The sequence below is a fragment of the Scophthalmus maximus genome, chromosome 1, assembly GCF_022379125.1.
Source record: "Scophthalmus maximus strain ysfricsl-2021 chromosome 1, ASM2237912v1, whole genome shotgun sequence".
In the NCBI taxonomy this organism is placed as follows: Eukaryota; Metazoa; Chordata; class Actinopteri; order Pleuronectiformes; family Scophthalmidae; genus Scophthalmus; species Scophthalmus maximus.
This window is the reverse complement of record NC_061515.1, coordinates 17,372,004-17,394,451: the sequence shown is the minus strand read 5'-3', so window position 1 is coordinate 17,394,451 and position 22,448 is coordinate 17,372,004. Positions and strand designations below refer to the sequence as shown.

The following is a 22,448-nucleotide window of genomic DNA, read 5'->3' as shown; positions in this document are numbered from 1 at the left end:
AGCTTATTGCCAACTGGCTCGAGCTCTATACTTGATGTGCAAACATTAGAGTGGCATCGATTTTATCATCCAACTTTTGGCAAGATGTTCCGAAAATGTTCATATTGTCTTTTTTCAGGCACCAATGATCTGTCAATGGACCAACCGCAAATAAATTTCACCTGGCGATATTTTCTGATTCATGCTCTGACTTCAAGCCTATAGGCAAACATTTGTCACCACTGAAAAAAAAATTTTTGCTCAGACTTTCCCCAAATGTGAACTGGTGCATGTGGAAACAAAAGCTGACTCAGGGCTGAGAAGGAGAAAAAAAAAAGGCCAAAGAGTGTCGGGAGGTGTCTGCAGACAGCAGAGGGTCTGCTCCTAGACGGTGTAGACATAGCATCAAGCCGCACACAGGCCTCGTTGTCTATAAACACAGCCTGGTGCGACTCACTCAAGAGCATGCTATGCAGGGAATGCTAAAAGGATTAACGGGCAGCCACTTGAGATAATGTGAAAAATGAGACTCGATGTGGTCAAGACAGGCAACAAAGAGTCAAGGACGAGACACCGCTGACTAAGTCGACACTGAGATTAGACAACATATCACAACCACTACCTTTTCTTCATGCCTTTTGACAGGCTCCTCGGTCCATTTTTAATCAAAATACAATGTACCATAAAAGATTCACACGGGTTTAGACACTACTGTAATAGCTCCAAAATCAACCAAAAACAAAAGAAAGACGATAAAAGAAATGACCTTCACACAAATATTTATTTGTTTGTGTTTATCATACACACGTCTCTTTGGAATAAAATCAAAATCTCTCTTAAAATATACGAAATGAAAAAAAGATTCATAAGTTACGGAGCCACTTTGTAAACATGCAACCAAACGCTTTTCAACAGGGAGATATAAAGCAAAAGTCCAGTTTGAAGGAGTTTCAGGGGGGTGTGCCATGGTCAAGATGAATACAGAAAAAAACATTGTTCTTAATTTATCACATACGCAAATATATCGTGCCCTTGTGTTCAGTATTACTCTGTGTTAACCTCCACATACCACTGCAGACCCCTACGTTCATATTTCAGTGGCATCCTCCAGGCCAAGCAATGGAAATGACCTTTTGTGGAGATAACGTGACCATCACTGGAAGATGGATGAAGTGAGGTTGGATCTGTAGTTATCAGAGAGAGGAGGGCGGCTTCAGCCTCTCCTGCTTGTTTTGATGGGAAACAGGCTGACTGGGCCAGCTGTGGAGGTTAAACATCTGTAAACTGTTGGTGAAAGTAACGTCCTCAAGCATAAAGTGTCTGACGACTTGAACTTTACTATTGGAGAGTCAATATATTATTTTTATTATATTATTTTAAGTTTTTGGAACTTCTTTTGTGAGATTTGAATTCTAAATGTGTAAATATTTGCTTTCCAAAGTTTAATTTGACTCTGCAGCAGCTCTGCAGCTTACACAGCAGTGAGCAGAGAACAGGCATGAAGCATTAGCTGTGTTAATCAATAACTGTGTCACAAGTGATTATTGGACAATGTGTGTGAATTGACCCTCTTTAAAAAATAATGAGATGAGAATTATGAGATCTACTGGTGAGGCATGGCTCCTCGTCTCCCATGATGCAGGTGCTCCTTTGAATCCAGCTCAGTGTTTAACATTATACGTGATGAATCTCTGAAAAGACTCACAGCTGTATCTTTCATTTCCTCTCGCCCCCTGTCCAGTTCAGTGCATTAACAACCCCACAGGGGTGCCTTGCATGTTTGTTCCAACGCCTGCGTTTAAGTAAAAAAAAAAAAAAAAAAAAAGAAGCCAACACACAAACTAAACTGGGACAGATCCGAATGAGGTACTCATGGTTCATTTCACACTCACACAACAGTTTTCCAGTTCAGAAAAAACACAGCTTGGTTGGTTTTCCATTTTAAATTAGTCATTAAGGGAGAGAGTAGGGAGTCAAGGACACGAAACTGTGTCCACTTTGTCATGACAGATTTATGTGCCTTGTCAGGGGTCACGGAGGCTGATTTCAGATCAGTTCTGAATATGGTTGTGTCAATAACTGAATGAAGAAGACGGCAATGTCCACTCCACAAACATACCCACACACTTGCGCGCACATACAGATATAAAAAAACATTTTGCCCGGAGAAAATCTTCCATTAGCCAGTTAGGTCAGTCTTCACCCAAACAATACTTCCACAGGATCTATAAATACAACATATCAATTTGACACATGATAACTAGAAGCAGTCCTCTTATTTGAAGAAACAGCCTCTTTGGAGTCGGGAAGAACAAAAGGAGCAAAGGTAACTATGTGCCATGGAATGCTAACACAGATATGAGCAGCTGAAACAAAACCAATGGTCCCTGATTCACATTTGAAATGTAAAAGAAAAATCACACTTTGCCGGCAGCTTCGCCCAGCAAAGCTCAGTCGCCTTGACTTGCATTTCTCCTTGCAGCTCAAAAATAGAACCAGATCCTTCTTTTCCCTTGTGTGTGGCCTGCTAATCACAGCCCATTCTGAATGTTGATTTTTAAGTTCAAGTGAAATGCCTTTACTTTTGGCTTTTGGTGAATTTCGGTGGCAAATGTCTGCACAAAGGGCAGAAGTCTGCAGAACCGAGAGTTTCACAAGAAATAACAACTTCAGTTTCTCAGCACTCCATGGCACATGGTTCCTTTTCTTCATATTAAACAGTAGACTCTTTGGGTCCCTCTTTAGCAGCGTTCTTACAACCATAAAGCCACTTTATGACACGGGCGTTCCTCTCGATGATTGACACCCCAGTGGGAAGCTGCTCAGCCACCTCCTCTTGAAACAGGCCGTCTCCTGAGTGGCGGGAGAACTCACTGGGCTCTGAGCCACCGCAGCCGTCCCCACCCACACTGCGGAGGGCCAACGAGAGTGTGTCTATGGAGCTGGCCCCAGAAAGGAAATTCTCACGGCCCAGGCGCTTGATCAAGTCCACATCCAGTCCGCAGAAATCAAAGAAATGCTCCTGCTCTGATAATGCTACAGAGCAGCGCAGACGCAGGTCTGACTTGGAGCGACGCAACTCCCCAAACTGCCTTCTGGGTGCTGGTGGAGGGGATGCCCGCTTCCATGGGTCATTCTCGTCATCATGGTTACTTGAGTAGTTTCCATTGGTGATGCCATTGTTAACTTCTTCACTGGTACTATCTGTAAATCCACTCTTAGTCCATTCAAGTGTGCAGCTTAACCCAGGACTAGGGATGGAGCCCGGGCTACGTTCTTGGTCCGTTTTACTCGACCTCCTGCTCCCTGGTCCACCATTAACAGTTTCTTTGTCATTGGTCCAAGACATGCGGGAGTCCCCATCCCGTGATGGTGCTTTCTCTTCACTGATCACCATCTTCTGAATTCTGCCTTCACCTCCACTGCTCTTCTCCCTCATGGAGCCCTGAAAGAGGCGGCGGACAAAACTGTATCCCTTAACTTCCATGTTGTTATCGCCCAACGCTGCGCCACTGGGGCTTTTGCACTCTTTCTTTTGCCGGTAGATGACGAGGGAGTCTGGCCTCAGCATGCGTTTGCCTGTGTTTCTCCTGAGTACAGGAGCACTGTGCGGCGCTACAAAGGCGTTAATTCCAGGTGTCCTGGGGCTTGGAGGCAGTGCATTGTTCACATTGCTCCTGTTACGTGTCTCGGTGTCAACAGAAGTCCGCCTGTTCTCCTTTCTGGAGTCATCATTTTCATATTGATCTCGTGAAGTGAAGGAGCCCGACAGCGTGGTGAAGGGGGTGTTGGACGAACTACATGGAGGAAGATTAGGGGTCAGGCTACCCGAGATGGCAACACCACGCCGGTGTTGCGGTGGTGGTGTGGCACAGGGCACCAGAACAGGCTCCTGTTTGGTGTTAATCACCTGCTGGCTTTTCACATATTTGGCTTTGTCCGCCTCCAGCCTCTCCACTGCGCTGATTGTGCGGCCATGGCCCCCGCCATCAATCTGCCTGCGCAGGTAGTCTGGACCCTTGTTGAGCAGCCTCAGAGGAGACGGCGATCCAATCGGTGTTAGGGGTTTCATGTTGACTCACCAAGCTGGAAAAGACATCAAAACTGCAGCCGCTCAAAGAATCACAGTTTCCCCAAGTTAGATCTTGTTGGCCCTGTGAAGATTTCAATACTCGTGAGGCTGTTTACAGGTTTTTAAGTGTAGAAAACTGGGGCGGCTCTCATCCCGCTCCTCGCAGCTCTTGAATCTTCCTTGAAGGGTAATAGACAAGTAGCAATTCAGGAGACCACAGAGTCCAAGTTTGTTTTAACCTTTTTCTATAGATAGCAAACAGTCTCTTGTCAGAGCCAAGACAAATTGATATCTCTATCCAGTATTTACACAGGCATTTGGATAGGAAGGCAGGGCACAGGGACGTGCTTTTTTTGTCAGCCAAAAGCACTCCCAAATGAGACGCTCTCTGCCCACAGCCCAGCAGAAATAGCATGCAGGGTGCACTTTGAAAGGGTTACTTTTTTCCTCCCCCACTTTTTCTTCTCTCCTTTTTATCTCCCAACAACACCCTTCACTGTTGATCCTTTCAGTGACAGCTGCACGGAGAAATTAGATATAATGGCCTCAAATATTTGCTTTGTGCAGGCTGTCTGAGGGACACTGGGCCAAGACTTTTATTGTTTGGCGCCCGTCGTGGTTGAGGTGGCCTGTGGGTGGCCGGCACCGAGGCATTTGGTTTTGTTGATGGACAAATAGGGGAGATGCCGATCTTGTCCTTGTCCTCACCTCACCTGGCTGGATGCCTGAGAGAAAGACAGAGAGGCAGAAAAACGTGGTTTTAGTTGGAAGGGCTTTTCTCCTGGGCAAACAGAAGAGAGCAGATGGCAGGAAGAGCCGTGGTCCCTGAAGCTCAGCTCAGACTGTGCTTATTTAAAGCTGGAGGGAGTTGCATGTCTGCAGTAGGTAAAGCTGACATGTAAGCACTTGTAATGACCCTCAACCTTATGTGTATATTAAATACAATATGGATAATACGTTTAGAGACATAGCTGACACTTACTTTGCTCAACAGTCTTAGGAGCAAAAAGTTAAGAGTGTAGATGTAGTTCAATGAGTTCAAATACATGTTAGCACGTTTCTGCAGAACCAGCTAAATGTTTTTAAGACAAACTTCCACAAAATGTGATTCTCCTTCAACAGTGAACACATTATTCTGAGCTGCTGCATATATGCAAACGCAGTAATCATATGTACAAATAAACAAGCACCTTCCTACGCAAGAATTTTTGTGCCTGTCCACGTGCAATCATTTCCATTCATTTTAAATGTTGTCTAGCCAATGTTACAGCATCCTGTGAGTGGTGGACGAAAGAATTTTCTGCCTTCATCCTTTTTCTGCACAAGAAGTTGTAATGAATTCTTTTTTTTTTTCTTCCAGGACACGAACAGATATCATGTCTGTCAGTGTCATGTTAGCTTTTTAAAAACTGGCATAAAATATGACGTGTATGGCTGATTATTGAGAAAACCTGGCAAGCAGAGAAAGCCTGGGTCATGTATTGTCGGCAATGAAACTGCAATATCTTGACAGGCATAAATCTGAGCTCATGACTCGCCTGAAAACTAGACTGAGGCTCTTGTAATTTAAACGGCTTCATGTGCTGCTTGAGTAAACCAATACTCATCTACAGTAATAACTCTTTCATAGTCACACTTAAACAGCTTGTTCTTCAAATTAACAAGCAACAACAAATGTTAAAATGACCCTTTAGACCAGACAAGGCTGCGACAGTGACTGTTGTCTTCATATATGAAGCGAGGAGTTTCATATATATAGTTAGTTTTCAGTCTATATGAAGATTTGGGAGGGGATGGGGGGCTACATGTGCTTTTAGCAGGATTGGCTTGACCCGAGGAGTATTTATAGCTTGAAAACATCCCAGCACAGTTATCATGTGTCTACGTATGTGTGCGCATGTATGTGCAAGTCGTCATGGATATATCTGTATATCTGCTCGTGTGTGCGTGTGTGCGTGTGCGCGTGTGTGTGTGTGTGTGTGTGTGTGTGTGTGTGTGTGTGTGTGTGTGTGTGTGTGTGTGTGTGTGTGTGTGTGTGTGTGTGTGTGTGTGTGTGTGTGTGTGTGTGTGTGTGTGTGTGTGTGTGTGTGTGTGTGTGTGTGTGTGTGTGTGTGTGTGTGCAGCACGAGGCAATAAGAGGCTGTAGATGTAAGATAGTTTGACTTCAGATTTTCAAGCCTTTCTGCTTTTCTGCACCTTTTTCCTTTGCAGAAAAAAGCTGAGTGTCTACCATGTGCAGACAAAAGAGGACATCTTTAAAACTTAAAGCTGTCATAAATACCCAGAGGCACAGGTGGAGCCTGTTTTTCATTCACCCACCTTTCGAAATGTATAAAGGGTCCGTCTGGAGAGACAAATGCTCCTTATTCTGTTACACAGCAGGAGGGCGTTATATTGTTGTGCTTATAGTTCCCCCAGGTCTGCTTCAAGTGTTGTCTAATGCTATTTTGGCTTTTCCTCCACACTGGGTAAAAAAAATGAACAACCTCATTTGACAGGAAAAAGGATCCGTGTGTCATCAGTTGGGACAAACCAAAAATCACAACCAGAAAAAACACAAGAAGACTTACGCCCTTGTGTACACGTCTTCCGTCTTATACATTGACATGCTCTTGATTTAGAAGATAGAAAAACAAAAGGCTGGATCACATGCAATAAAGGTCATCAGCCACATTTAAAGCAAAGAAAACATTCAAATTTTATCCAACTGACAGTCACAGGGCGAATTAAACAAAATGAAACTATAGCATAGGAAACAAATCCTTAAATATTTTCACGTCTAAAGTGGGATTTTCTTATAACTAGAAATATTCTGCCACTAAGATATTTCTCCTTTTTTGGGGTTTGTTGTGATTGTGAAGACAAAGTTAAACCAAACTAAACAAAGTTAAACCAAACCAAACTAAATGAATTTACTTATTTATAAAAATGACCATTTATAACATATTAAAGTTTAATGTTTCAGCATATTTATTATTATTATTATTATTATTATTATTATTATTTAATTATTACAGTACTTAAAATACAGCAATACAGAAATTACAACACTGATCAATTCCTAAAAAATGTTGGTTCGGTTTGACATAAATACTAAACAATGGAAGATGACCTGATTTCACTTCACTCTCTCCTTTCATTTAGCCTCCACACCCCTCAAAGACCAGGCCTGTCAAAGATCATACAACCATAAATTAACTAAGGAATGGGGGCAACAGCCAGCTAGTTAGTTTTTCCAGATGTCGGGACTGTCAGAGTTTAGGCAAGTCGACCATCGTTTGGGTAAAGTTTCGGGAAAACCTCTCACAACAGGTGTGTAGGGGGGAGAGAAAGGACACGGAGTGGGAATAAAACAAGAAAAATGGGTAGAAAATGAGGAGGAATCTGGAACGGGGGGTTACGGTGCATAGTCTGGGATTATAGGGTATTTATCATACACCTTTCTTCCGGAACAATCTGTTCCCAATCTGGGTTCAACATGGAAAAGTGGCAGGCTAATGCTATTGAAGCGTTTAAGGAGATGATCGCCATGGGAGCCTAAAAAATGCATTAATCCTGATATTGGCTTCCCAGTGAGGAGGGTGAGGGTAAAGTCTGCGAAAAAAATCATAAGAAGAATACAGGGGAGGGGGGTGATACATGGATGCAGCAAATATTAATACCCCACTCACCCACAGTCATAACCTTGAAATCCATAACAAATAGGAACTATACATATGTGACCACCTAATGTATTTCAATAAATTCTGTTCTTAATGCTTGAAGGAAACCAGCCACTCTCCGGGGTTATCTCTTGCTCCGGGTGCTATCTCAGAGAGGTCACACACACACACACACACACACACACACACACACACACACACACACACACACACACACACACACACACACACACACACACACAACCAGTGACTCAACAGGGATTCTCGCGTGAGAACAATAGCCACCATTAGGTCCATTGTGCATAATGAGCCAAATTAGTACCCAGCACCTTCTCCTGTGATCGTGAGGCTTGTGAAAAGTGCGAAATGGCTGAAGAGTCTTTCTTGTTTTTTTCCCTGGCCTCCCTCGTCTCTCACCGCAGGTTGTCATTAACCTCTAAACTCTTCTCTGCCTTCTCTTCTCTATAGTGAACCCACGCATGCATGGTCGCTACCTAAGGCCCTGTCTACACGAATGCAAATTTGTTGTAAATACGCGGAAGTCTTGCACGTATGGGCCTCCCGTCCAGACGCACCCGGAGTTTTCGCTGCCTGAAAACGCACTCTTTTGAATCCAGGTCCCAGGGTGGAGAAGATAAATCTCCCCCCTGCGTTTGTGTATTTGAGTTTGTGTGAATGCCATATACGCATACGATGACGTCATCGTCCCACCCCACCCTTCGACCCTCGCCCGCGGCATCTCCAACAACAACAATGGCGGACTACAGGCTTGTGACGTTGCTGCATCGGATGCTGACTCTTCTTGGGTCGCTAGGGCAATATATACTTTTGCTCGCTCACTACCATGCGCTAAAAAGGAGAACGGACAGAGTCATACGCCACATCCTTTTAAATCTTCGTCTTCGTACTGTTGTTGTTGTTTTTGCTTCTTTTTTGGTGGAGTTCTGTAGCAGAAAACAGCGCCACATATAGGCCGAGAACAGGTACTACAGTTTTTCTACAGCTAGATGTGTCTTTCCAATGAATCCATCATTACGGAGAAGTTTCAGGCCCCCCTGCTGAGGAAAAGGGGGGGGGGGGTCGTTTTCGAAATATCTTGTGGTTTGGACGGGGCCTAAATTTATGTCTCATTGCCTTGTACTCCCCTTCCCACTCTTCATCGCTCTACATCTCCTGTATATGCCACAGGGCCTCCTCACCCTCCCTCTTCCCTCCCCACTCTATCACGCTCTTCCTGTGTGCACCCTGCATATATACCCTCTCTCTATCCATCTGTATCTTTCTCCATTTTTGCTCTATTTACATTTATATATACATATATATTTACATATATCTGAGAGCAATCTTCCAAAGGTTTTGTCTAGCTGGGAACAGCACACATAAGTGTTACTTTTCCAATAAATGCCTCACTTATCAAAATCAACTGATGCTGTTAGTAACCTACTTTTTTACCGAAGTACAGCTTGGTCAGACGTGGGGGGTCAGTCTCTGGGACATACTGCGCAAAAACAACAAAAACATCAACAAAATGCAAAGAAAAAACAATTCTAGGATTAGATTAGATTACTGTGCAAAGTGTCTGACCCCTCTTACAGAACTTCCATCTCTGTTCTTTTAATAAAACTCCTCTGCCTGTCTCTCGGCCCTCTCTCCCTCCCTCCCTTGGGTCCTCTCTGTGGAGCAGAGAGCCCGGCCTGCAGGGGAGGCTTAACAAGGCGCCCCCATACAGCTAAAGACCAACCAGATGTTTTGCGTCATGCTACATCAAGATGCTCAGACGGCCCTGACACCGACCTGTCATGGGAAAGGGACAGTGTATCTCAATTGCTCTTTTAATCAACAGCGTCATTAGTGGCTAGTTGCATTTGACCCTGTGAGAACAAGCGGGTCATGTGCAAGTTTTGCCATTATGATGTCATGTTCACGTATCTGACAGTAAACAAAAAAGGCAGTCATGCTTATTTTCCAGAAGTGAAAAAAAGCTAAACACACACACACAGAAGAAAAAGAATCCAGGAACTGTTTGTTTGCTTTAATACAGCTCACAGAAGAATATCTTCAGATTGCAGGGAATATCTAAAGAAAAATCCAGCTCGCCTCTATCAGAAGGTTAAAGTAGGTTCCAGTGTGAAGGACGCACACTGGAACCTACACAAGATAAGAGGTTAATAAATTCACGAGGACCACCTTTGAAGCTGCTGGGAACGTCTTCAGCACGCTTACATGTCAAATTAATCTTTGGGCAGATGAGAGGCATCTGCTGCCGACAACTGGCCACCTTTCATGTCTTTCCCTCTTTGCATTTCTCACTTTCTACGAGCTCACATCTGGCTCCACTGTGAAGGACGACATCGACTAACAATCATCACTAATGGACGGAAACTTCAGAATGCTCAAACATTAACCCAAAGCTCATTCAGAGATGTCATTGCGAAGCATCTGTACACTCTGACTCTATACAGTGTGAATGCAAAGCATCTGCCACTAATGAGCCACGATTCATGACTCTGTCCGGTTCCAACACAGACACGGCCCTCAGGAGGTCTGTCGAGGGGGCTGGGCTGATGACAAGGAGGTGTCGTCTTCTATACCAAGAACAAAGAAGAACTGGTCTTTCTTTGCATTATTAATGGGTGACAACAATGGGTCCTCCTCCAGGTCTACAGATAAATCTTGACCTGGTTGCTCCGGCTCATTAGTCAGGGAGGGGAAAAGGACAAATAACGCGATGACAATAAAATGTAAAGGCTGGAGCCTCGGGACACGTACTGTCCCCTCAAAGGCTGAGTCTATAGCGAATTGTAAATCCTATCACCATTGTGAGGCCGTCGGCTGCTTGTAAAATGGACAAGATGGGCTCCTTACTCTCTGCTGGCGCTCTTTTGTCATTCAAAAGCGAATCATTGCAGGGACAGCTGAGGACTCAAGTCACAGACCAAAACAGGCCAAGTCTGTGCAGACTGTGAGATGACCGTGATAAGATGCGAACTGTACTGTAACACTGGTGGGTGTATGTACAAGTGCATGTCAATATTAGCAAAAGATGAAGGTCAAGAGTGAAATGAGTGACGTCTACACAGGCCGGACGTACGTTCTAAGCAGAAACACTGAAGCCAGTTGATATGTAGAAATAGTCATATTCTTTCATTTTGAAACAACCAACTTCATTGGTAACAATTTTTTTTATAATCAAAACAATTACTGTCATGAGATTTTAGCAGCTGCTTTACCGTGTGATTTAGTCCACCTCTACTGTAGGTCAGGTCTTTATCAACATCGTAACACCCAGGCAGCGCTAGCAGATAAAGTCTGCTGTGATAACACGCTCACATTTATTCTTGCTTCTATCAACAGGCCAGGCAAGTTCCTTTCTCTCCTCAACTAAGTGCTCAGGAAGAAGTCTGTTAAAACGGATAACTGAACAGCTCTGACCTATAAAGTTTTATCAGAAACTATTTACTTTTTCAGCTACAGTTTTGTTTGTTTTTTAAGCAAAAAAGCCATACAACCTTTGCCTATGCAAGGCTCGACTCAAACAGCCCAAACTCTTTCAATAAACTCGAAAACTCTTCAAGTCTAAAAAAAATAATCAAATTTCCACCAGGTGCACTGCTCCATTTCAAACTGTAACACAGCGACACCTGAACCCGCCACTTCGTCCAGGAATGTTGAGCCCGTCTGCAATACCTCACTGTCGATGAGTGAACTGTTGGCGGGTGAAGTCATCCACTTATAAGGAGATGACAAATACCTGGATCCTCATATTAGAACTGCAAGGAAAATGTATAAGGAAAGACAAAAGCAGACAATGCAGCCAAGGGTCCAATGAGACAAAGGGGGGGGGGGGGGGGGGGGGGGGGGGTGTCCAGTAGGACTGCTTCTTTTCTTACTCAATTTGTCCAGCCATTGTTTTTCATTGGTTTTCTTAATGTTTATTCTGTGAACATGTTACTTCATTATGAAGAACAACTGCACTCTCTTGCCCAGAATGAATCTATTACACAAATAAAAAAATGTGGCCTAAAATGGCTACCCCATCCAATCCAATGAAAGATGCTCCCTCAGTGGATGTGCCATCACAGTTCTGACCCCAATGTGTCTCCTCTGGTGGAACCTTCCTGGCTTTCTGCACATATAACTGATGCAAAGATAATGTTTTGACACGACTCACTTAATAAACAGAAAATCTACCAGCAACTTTTTGATAATAGATAGATCATTAATTCAAAAATTCAGAAGGTTCTGACTTCCAGTGCAGCTGAAGCTGTTTGCTTCAGGTCGGAAAAAACAAGACATTTGGAAGCATCAGCTTGAGCCCTGGGAAATTCTGACGGACATCTAAATTAATTTTTTTACTATTTCCTGAAACTGAAAATAAAATGTACTTCATACAGTTCTGTTTAGGTTTCAAACTTGGGATTGTTCGAATTTAAAATTTGGTACTTCAGGTGCTGTCGCTTGGACTGTGTGCCAGAAGACAACAGAAAAAACAAGATCAATCAAGACTGAAGTCATAGTGTGCAGTGTGTCATTTGGACGTGTGTGTGTGTGGGAGGAGACAGTGTAGTGAAATTATGCAGCAAAAAGAGCATTAAGTTTGTACAGAAAGTGTCCAGATCTGGGCAACATCAAGCAGACACCCCGAGTTTTGGACAGCATATTTTTGAAAATCATGAACACTGCTGCTTTTTTTTTTCATCGGCTTTTAATACAGTGTGACACAAAGGCATGAATCTGGGCACATCCCTCAGTCTCCCAGAGTCTTAAATCAGGAAGGCCTGCTCTCACACTGTGAACCCTCATTAAGCTCTCGGCTGGTGTGGCCAGGAGCCAGATGTTTTATTTCACCAAGTCGGCGCATTTTTCAACTCAGCCAGGCACATATCTGCACCGACAAAGTGAGAGAAGACGCTTCAGTGGATGGCGGTGCCGGTTAGACTTGCACCGAGTCACTAAAAATGTCAAAACAGAGTCGGTGGTGTTAAATCATACACTTGCATACCTGCATTTAAGGAGACGGCAATATCCTAAAAACACAGCAGTAAAAAGGCACTTGACACTGATGGACTGAGGAAGTAGAGAGGGGGAATCCACGACTTACAGATCTAGTTTAAAGACTGAGATTAATGAATAAAATGAGGGAGAAGCTGTATATCTATCAGAGTGGGAGCTGGGTGATACATGTGAGCAGACACAATGAAAAAAACACCCACAAAGGCTAAAAAGGCAGAGAACTAGTGTAAGATCAGCGTTAGCGCCCTTCACCCTCTCACTGAGACAATTAATACACTATTCTAAACACACATTGCTGACGCTAGCAGTAAACGGTTCGCACTAACTCGTAAGGCCTTGTCACTGGGCTGTTTGGAGTCGGCTGGGGCTTAAAGCCGCTCCAGCTGTGCCGTGTCCCCAAACACTGGGTCACCTGTGCGTGTGGCACCAAACTGCATCCGACCCCCGTGTCGCCACGCACACTCTCCACCACCATGAACGCGCCAACATTCATTTGCCCTCGGCAAAGCTGAGCACGGCTGTGAGCTCCACAGAGTTCATAGAGCGCAGTTCCCTGATTAAATAAAATGCTCCACACACTCTACTCATGGAACGTTTTAAGAAATATTGCCGCAATTGGAAAATTCTGTTTATGGTAGCTTTCAGCAACAGGCCAAGTAGCAAATCCCTCGAAAGTTTGTAGGCAGATCTTCATCATTTCTCTACCATAATAAATATGCATGCTTAAATAATTCCCAAAGTTCAAATTTGGGGGGAAATTAACTAAAATGTCTTCAGATTTATCAGAAACAAACTCACCTAATCAGCTAATCAGAGTCTGATGTCCATCCATGTGACGTCGTCACCTTTTTACCAAATGGGCTTTGTCACCTTTGACCAGGTTCTGTTCTTGTTAATGCAGGACCAAAAAAACAAAACAACTGAAATACAATAATTTAAGATTACCCAAAAAATGTCAGATTATTCCTGAATGTTCAATGTGGGAGGCCACAACTCAAGACCCAACACAGAACCTCCCAAAAGATATCCTCAAATATATCCTGACTTCTCGCAAAAACAAACTACATAAAAAGAAAATCTCAAACCCCCCAAAAAAATCTCTCACACAAAGACCCTCGACTGAGATCTTCTGTTTTTCTCAATGCCATCTGAGCTAAGTTGTTAACCGCCACTGAACCTGCCAGCTGTCTCATCTCATTACGGCTCGACCGCCCCCCCCCCCCCCCACAGAAAGAGACCCCTTCGTTTGTCCCTCATCCTTTCCTCTCTGGCCGCTGTCAGAATCAGAAAACATCTGTAGCAGCCCGGAGACTCTGTGGAGCTGCACTGATGGTCTCCTCCTGCGTCGAAGGGAATGTCCAGGCCCGTGTCGCCTTCCTCTCGGTAGAGCGGACACAGCGTGGCGTGGTTGAGTATGATGAAATGTGGCAACGCTACAGAGGCGCCCGGTCGGACTGTGAACAATTACGGGGATGTGAGAGCGACGGGGAGAAGGGCTGCTCTCACAGCTGCCACACACACACACACACACACACACACACACACACACACACACACACACACACACACACACACACACACACACACACACACACACACACACACACACACACACACACAGGGAACTGTCAGGAGATGGAGATCTGTCAGATCATGTTTCATGATTTCATGGCCCACGATGAATTACGGATTGAGTTATGAGCCTACGGAGATGACAGTGATGTAAAATCAGAATCGGACTCGGAGAGAGTCAGAGAATGACAAACTGATCGTATTGATGATAATATCAGTCGTCGTTCCAAAGTAACATAAGAACATTTGGTGAAGATTTTGGATCGTCGAGAGAGCAGCAATGTAAATTCTCAAAGGAAAGATAAGTAAAGGTTTCACTCAAGGAAGCTACTGTATACGCAGGCTGATCCATTTTGAAAAATATGTGTTTGCTCATCAAATTATCACTCCAGTGAATATGATCGCACACTGTGGTGTTTACAAAACAGAAGAAATACTGGCTTGGTGTATAAATGTTAGTTTTTACGTCTGGTTTCAGTCAGCAGTCCTTTACAAGAGTGGCTATTACTTCATCACAGGGTGCCTGTGTGAATATGTTGTTTTGGTGCTCGATGTAACTGAGACGATGCGACTTTTTGACAAGTTCTTCCTCTTTTTCAAAACCACTCTTCCTGAAAACCGTCAGTGAGGAAGTTCCCAGAGTCGGTGGGCACGATGGCCCAAACGAGGCAATAAGGAGCAATAAAGCTAAATTATAAGACCAACGGTTCGTCTGAGATTCTTTGAAGTCTCAAACTGTTGTGAACGTCAAATGTCTAAAACCAGCTGCTGTTCAGCAACACACACACACAGACACACACACACACAGACACAGACACAGACACACACACACACACACACACGCCCCTTTAACACAGTGCCAGGGGGAAGATGATGTCATTAGCAAGGTATATTTTCCCCTCTAATTAGAAACTCGAGCTTCCTGCCATAACTTGAGGGTCTTCACATGCAACAAAACGGGATTAAACAGAACTAATGTTTGACGTCCCGCTTGTAACGTTTTGTTTTTAAGACCGCGCCTCGCAGGAAAGCAAAACCACACCTTGAATGTGACTGTGGTCCTGCTGAACTTTGAGCGATAAGAAACACATGAGCGGCCCATTGTGAACACAAACCATTAAATATCCTGTGGCTTCCGCTGGGTCGCCACAGCCGGCAGTGATGTGGTTAGAACCAATCAGATTATATGTATTTTGGAGCCTCAAAAGAAAAACTGTGTAAAGAGAAGACAAAAAAAAGTGGAGAAAACTTGAAAATAAATGACAAAGAGAAATCCTGGTGCACTATTTTATCCTTGTGCTCCATCATGCACATTGGATTCTGTTTAGATGGCCACAATGTGGCAAGTGCACAAATATGTATGAGCACGTCTAGTACATCAAACCAAACTGTGCAAGAAGCTGTGAAGTCGACGTGATTCTGCGGGCCACTGTCCGCAAACTGCTTTTAGCGTACAGTGATACTCCATCACCATCATCATCAACAATATCCCTGCTGGTACTATTAGCCATGCAGGAAGGCAAAGACTTAAATTACATTTCGTTTAGTCCTGTTAATGATGTCAGGCCTCCTGTCAACACCTCAGACAGCGACCGCGGCGAGCAGCTCCGCGTCCCCCCCGGGCCCTGCTCTGCAACAGGAGGAGGTCTTCTGACGTCTGCTCTGCCGGGATCAGCATCAAACACCGGTGTAGCCGTATTACAGCTGGAAAATTTGCATGAATCAGAGGGGGGGGGGGCTGTTTACGACTGCTTCGCACTGTAATTTTGCAGGTGGGTTTTCGGTTGGAGAGAGACGTTTGTGTCCTGTGTTTGAACATGTGCAATATGAAAAATTGATGTTGGCTCTTGGTGTTTTTATGATGTATGACTCATTTGAGCTAATAGACGAGGATGCAAGCCAGGTCGTATCTGAGGGATTCAGCTCGAAAGAAAACCCCAAAAACTGAATTGAGGAACGGCAGGGAGGAGATGGGCCCGTATCTACCCTCTAGCAATTCATAACACGTCGTGCGTATCCTCCATTCATTTTAATAAATGCCTCGAGGATGATTACACCCAAAACTATGCGAGAAAACAATTACTTCATATTGCAATAGTTTATCTTGTGAATTAACGCCTAAGTCCCTAAAGTGCTGAGACAATGGGTGAACTCAGCTTGCAAGGGAAACTGAATCACACCGAGCTCTACTACAGCGATTAAACTGACATTTTACTAAAAATCCTTTTAACCTCCTTGCTTATACAGTGGCCTGTGAGATCATCTCTCCCCCTGGAAAGTTCAGGGTAGAGCAGCATCACCGTCAGCTCATGGTCTGCATCGAAAAAGCATGAATTAAACCTGCTGCACACCAGCCAAACCAACACATGCTCACCTATGAATCTGAGGGTGAACATGTTTAGAAGACCTGTGTGGTCTGTTTAGTCTTGCTGCAGAGTTGTTTATGCTCGTGACCCCACACTGATCACACCAGCTCGGCCTTAAAATATAGCAGTGTAGAGTTAGTGGAGGGGGGGAGGGGGTGGGTCAAGGTGGAGTTGACCCTGAGGGCATGTGAGCGCCTCCTTGGAAGTGGGCGGATTGCATAATGACCCTCCCCAACTGACTTTTGTTCTTTTCAGGGTTCTCAGGTAACACACTCTTTAAGTCAATCACAAGGAGAATATTCGTTTTCATGAGTGTGATTCCAAAACCAGACGTGTGTCGGTTCGCAAACTAACTGATTGGTATCGGAAACGACTTGGTTTAATGTAAGATTATGTAACAGTTCTGCCCCCCCCATGAGATGTTTAGAGGCCAGAGCCTCATTTGTGCCCTTCCCCTGATTTCATCCAGATGTAAACATTCAGTGTGGGCCAGAGCTGAGAAGGGATGGACAATGCAATCCCCAGGTCGACAGTGTAAGCTTCAACCAGAGCACAGAGGTCGGTCCTCTCTCTCCCTCGCTCATGCACTCTCTCCATATACCATGCAGCGTTTTACTGAGTCCACTTCGAGGCTGACATTTAGGTTTACACAGCCGGCGATGAGTTGCTGCACTCCCCCCCCCCCCCAAAAAAGAAACCGTTTTGGGATCCAACAGCCTGGTATGTTGAAAACGGCATGACATCCATCACAGACATGCTGCCCAGGAGCTTTCGCCTTATAGCGGCACCGACCATAAACAGACCACAAAAGATCTCAAGACTCTTCAAAAGACAAACTGCATCTAAACTAGAGGTAACCCTGAAATCCTTTTTTGTTCAAAATGACAGACGCCTGTTATTCCAGGGAGTAGAGACTCGTCCACCGTGGGCATCGACTCACTCACTGATGCACTGACGTGATCCCGACGCTAAGTGAAGCGGAGTCCCCGGTCCGTGCCAAACGCACGGCGCCACATCGTTTGTCCAGCAGCAGAAAACGTTCGTCCGCTTTACAGTCCGCAGGGTCCAAGTCATGCTGTACGTGATCGATCCACGCGAATCTCTCGCGGAGCTAAAGCTGTAACACGGTGTGGTCACATGAGGAGAAAGGTCGCGACAGCGCGTCAGCGATCGCATCAATCAGGTCGGAAACGAAACCGCGCATGGCCGAGAGAAAAAGAGGAAGAAAAATAAAAACAAGTTGACAGATGGTAAATAATAACCCCGATATCAATATCTTCGTGTGAGCTCACCCCGTTGGTCGCTCGGCGTGTCCACGCTTGCGGTCTCTTTTTTTCCCCGAAATCCAGTGACGGTGTGGAGACGGACGGACAGTCGGCTCCGAGCGTGGCGCTGCGCTCTGCGCTCTGCGCGGACTGCTGGCACACTGCGCGCGCCCCTGCGCGTCCCGAGGGGGGCGAGAGGAGGGGGGGGGGGGGGGGGGGGGGGGCAGGTATGAGGCTGTGTAAACTGACTCCTGTGCAGCCTGCGGGGAGCAGAGTGGATCTGCGGGGGGCTTTGGATTAGGAGAGGAGGGGGGGACTACAATGACCAATATAACATCACAACAAGGCATTTGGCTTCATGGTAGCCTGTTAATATGTGGAAAAAAAGTATAATGGGATGGCCCAAGTGACGTATGGCGGCCCGAAAATATGTGACTGCAATGTTTAAAGTTTCTGGAATTTGTATTTTCTGACATGGCCTACTTTTTAAAGTTGTGTACTCTAGGCCCTGTTGATTGTCAGGGCACTTATTGTTAACACCTCATAGATCACAAAAGTAAGGCGTTGACAAAGAAAAACTGTAGAGGGTTTCAGGTTGTGGGAAAACATCTTTTTGACCGTATTAAAAACCTACTTACATATAGGGAAGTATAGTTTGGAGCCAACTCAGTTATTCCAATAAAAAGTAGCCAGGGCACATATAGGAGGTCAAAATTGTCACTTTTATTAGCAACAAGAATGTGCTTACAGTCATACTATTGGCTCCGGTTACTTGAGCTGAAGGCCAAAATCCGCATGGTGATAGATATGCTGCAGGTATCATGTCCACCATGTTCACCCGATTGGGTTAGCCGGCTGCCAAAGTCGATATGGCATTTATTTCCAGGCATCCGTGAAATTTAGTGTCTGTCCACCGAGGGAGGATATATGTTTTACCATATAACTTAAAGGGGCAGTAGGCGATTCTAAAGCAGTACACGTTTTTGTAAAAATCTGCAAAAATTTCCTCACCGTCCGTTAGCTTTCACTTTTGTGTGTGCGTCTGGGTATTCGGAATATATATTTTCAAATCAATTGCTTAGTCTACTGAGCAGTTTGAAAGAATGTTTTTTACTCATGGTGATTAGTTGAGCTCCTTGTTAACTAATGCCAATCAAGCCTTTGATTGATTTAGTGATCAATTGTGTTGTTCTCCTGTTCTTGATTAATAGATCTTTGACAGTCCACTTCACACATTATCTCAGTGGACTTTCAGCTCTAATGGCCTCACAACTAGCTCTTATCACATGATCTGAGCAGCTGTAGATGTTATACCCTTTTGATGTTGTTAAAGTCACATGTGGTGGATTCGTTAGAATAACATCAGACATGTTTTTGAACTCATGTGATCGATGAATTGGTGAGAAACTCTTCACAGGGCTCTTATCAACTCATTGCTGCCTTTCACCGTCACCATGCCGAATACTGGACTTGCCGGGAAAAAGGTGGATTGAACTCATTTGGCAGCTGTGTTGCTCTTTCTCTGCGACTGTCCTGTCTCCCTCTGTGTGTTTTCTCCGCTCACCCTCCTCCCGTAAACCCTCGTAATAAAACGCAGCTCAACACGACTGGGCTCAGACAGACTCGGAGAGGGGGGGGGGTGGCAGAGAGCGGGTTAAAGGAGCGATCCACACATTTCACGCACACCTGTTTCTCATTCCCAAACTCATCACTCTCGACGGGGCAGACAGGCCGGTGAGGAAGCACAGCACACCGAGAGCCACTGGAAATATTTGACTGAGAATATAAACACGCTCCATAACAGAGCCATGGTAAGGGTTCACATGATCCGTACATAGTGCGTACATCACACACACACACACACACACACACACACACACACACACACACACACTCGTGCCTGTCTCCTGCTGGGAATGCCCTTGAGGAATAGTTCACACTAACACAGACCATAACTGCTCCAGAGAAGCACCTTGTAAGGTCACGCGAAAAGTGTTGAACTGGTGGTGAAAAAAGAGTGTGAAATTGGGAAGCTTGAAAATAGCAAGCACGCTCAGAAAAGCCTTGCAGAAAGGATGCAGGCTTTTAAAATGAAGAGATTAATACACTTCTGTTTTAAGGAGGAATGACATATATCTCAAAATAGAACTTCCTCTTTCTCCGGAGCTGAGTTTGAGCAGGCAGTCATGCTACATTTGGGGCACCTCCAGACTGGAGCCATGGAGCTGTCCTCTGCCACATCTGGGGTCAGTAACCCGATCTGCTGATCCCATTCCACTGACCTCTGCGCCCACAGCTCTGATGCGAGGAAGCCACACTTCCTGCTGAGCGCTGTGTGCGAGGTGCTGAGCGACCTCAACCTTGTTTGATGCCATCTTTGCCCCCAGGCGGACATTTCCTGCGTGGAGCGCTCTCCCCCTGCTGCTGTGCGGTTGTGGATCCTCCATGTAGCAGGTGGCTAATTCCTACCACAGTTCCTGGTGCCAGTCACTTGTTTAAGACCCTGTTAACTCAGGGCGATAATCCAGTGAAAGCTGTGAAAGATCCTGCGCTGAGAGGGCGAGGGAGACAACGGGGTCCAAAAGGATCTGACACGTGTGAACTGTAAGGGAGGAGACTAGGTGTTGTTGGCTGACATCAAGCAGGGGCGTCATGAGACCACCCTGCCACCCCCTCACCATCAAGTTGAAGTAGGCTACATAGAAAATAATCTAAATTTTATCAGTAATGTCGGTCAATTATCGAGCATGTTTCACTGAAACGAGTGAAAACTTTTGCAAGTGCAGGAAAAAAATCTATTTGTTTCAAAAATTTACATCAGCAAAAACATATTACTCTGATTATATTTGCCATCACACATTAGCCAAAGCATCTCAAAGTTTTTTTATTTGGTAACCACTGATAATTGTGTTAGACTTCAAGCTCAGATTTCAAGATTTGATTTCAAACATAATAGGGAATAATGTTGCACTAAAATCATAGGAGGATTGGGGGATTCTTTATCTTATTTGTAAAATATTAAAATTGTCTCAATGCACTGGATTTTTAAAGAAAGCAATAAGTTATCGGGTTCAATAATGCTTAGCAACATATACAAAAGGCTGTGTACATCAGCCTTTCTCTGCCTTTCCAGATTGCATTGGTTTCAGCCAAACATCAGACAAATACTAAATGAGATGCTATCAGAGTTTTAATGCACTGTGTTTTATGTCTTTTTTTAAGAGACACATTTTCCTCAACTTTTCTGGACAGACTGCGATGTGAGAACGCAGATGTCCACAAATGTTGCTCTAGACATTTTTCCGGAACATTTCCTGCCAGCCCCCTTGTAAAATCTCCCAGAAAAATTTCAGAATGAGCCAATGTGAGGGTACAACAGGAAAATTCATGGCAAGGAAGCGGGCGCTTTACCCAGGCACAAACCTTCTAGATATTTTCCTGCTGATGTGAACGCGTTTGTTCCGGACAATCTCCTGCTGTGTTTTTCATGTAAACTCCAGAAAATGCCCGGACCCAATCTTCCGGACCTCTTTCCGACCTCATGTCGGACGCACGATTGCACTTGCATATTTGTGAGGATCCTCAGTGGGCATGTGTGAGACTGTGAGTGCACTTTTTTAACTCTCTTTTGTGGGAAGATCAATTGGAGTTTTAGATATCGAGATTGAGAACATTTTTTTTTTCTTTGGAAAGTTCATACATTTTCTGAACGGCTAGATACCACTCAAATGCATGAATGAAAAATTACACTTCAACGGCCCTTTGAAAGAAAAAATAAAATCAAGGACAAAATGTCTTCACTTAAAAAAAAAGTCGTCACTCTTCCAGCCTCGCTTCAAATTGGTCCTCACAAAGATAGAAGCACCAGAGCTCACACACACACACACACACACACACACAGACTTGAGGATTAATAACACTTCAAAGAGAGGAAGCCGCTCTGTGGCCAGCTTCCTGCCCCGGCCCATTTTGGACCATTTGCTGGCATCTCTGTGGCTGATGATGGCCTTGTGAGCCATGTGGTGGCTATTTGGAGGCACAGAGGTAATCGTCTGAGGTTCCCATTGATGTAGTGGCACTTCGTCCTCTGTAAATTCAACAAATAGTCGCCTGGGGCACGTTAAGCTGGTATTGCTCAAAAGTTGATGGGGCCCATTTGTCTTGGATTAAAAAAAAATACTGTTTTGGTTTGATTGTGTATGGAGTGAAAATACTTGCCCTTTTTGCTAAATATCCCTCTCAGTAACTTTCTGTCAATGTTTTGTCTGCGGTAATGCATCATCTGAACTTGCATCACACTGTATATTTAGGCGATGAACTGTAGGAGTCGTTGCTGGCTTTTCTTTTCACTCTTATGTTGGAGCAAATATAATTGCTACCTGGAATACGTTAGATGTTTTTTTTTCAGTCCTGGAAATGTTTGGTATCTTTAAGAAGTCAAAGGGAGAAGGTCAAATTAAATCAACCTCGTCCCATCACATGCCTCAAGGGAGCTTTGACATTCAGTATTGAACCAAAA

At 44.6% G+C, this 22,448-nt stretch overlaps 1 protein-coding gene across 2 annotated transcripts; it reads right to left on the bottom strand.

The window, feature by feature from the left end:
* Positions 1 to 741: 741 nt before the first annotated feature.
* Positions 742 to 18,086, bottom strand: fam110d (family with sequence similarity 110 member D). Of its 2 annotated transcripts, none has more exons than XM_035635058.2 (2): positions 17,957 to 18,086; positions 742 to 4,776 (listed from the first exon to the last, which is right to left on the bottom strand). In XM_035635058.2, the coding sequence occupies exon 2, from the start codon at positions 4,049 to 4,051 to the stop codon at positions 2,693 to 2,695; it is 1,359 nt and encodes a 452-aa protein (XP_035490951.2). In that variant the 5' UTR covers positions 4,052 to 4,776; positions 17,957 to 18,086; the 3' UTR covers positions 742 to 2,692. The 2 variants fall into 2 exon arrangements, with proteins under 2 accessions (XP_035490951.2, XP_035490960.2); XM_035635067.2 differs by lacking the exon at positions 17,957 to 18,086 and adding an exon at positions 17,609 to 17,899.
* Positions 18,087 to 22,448: the final 4,362 nt, after the last annotated feature.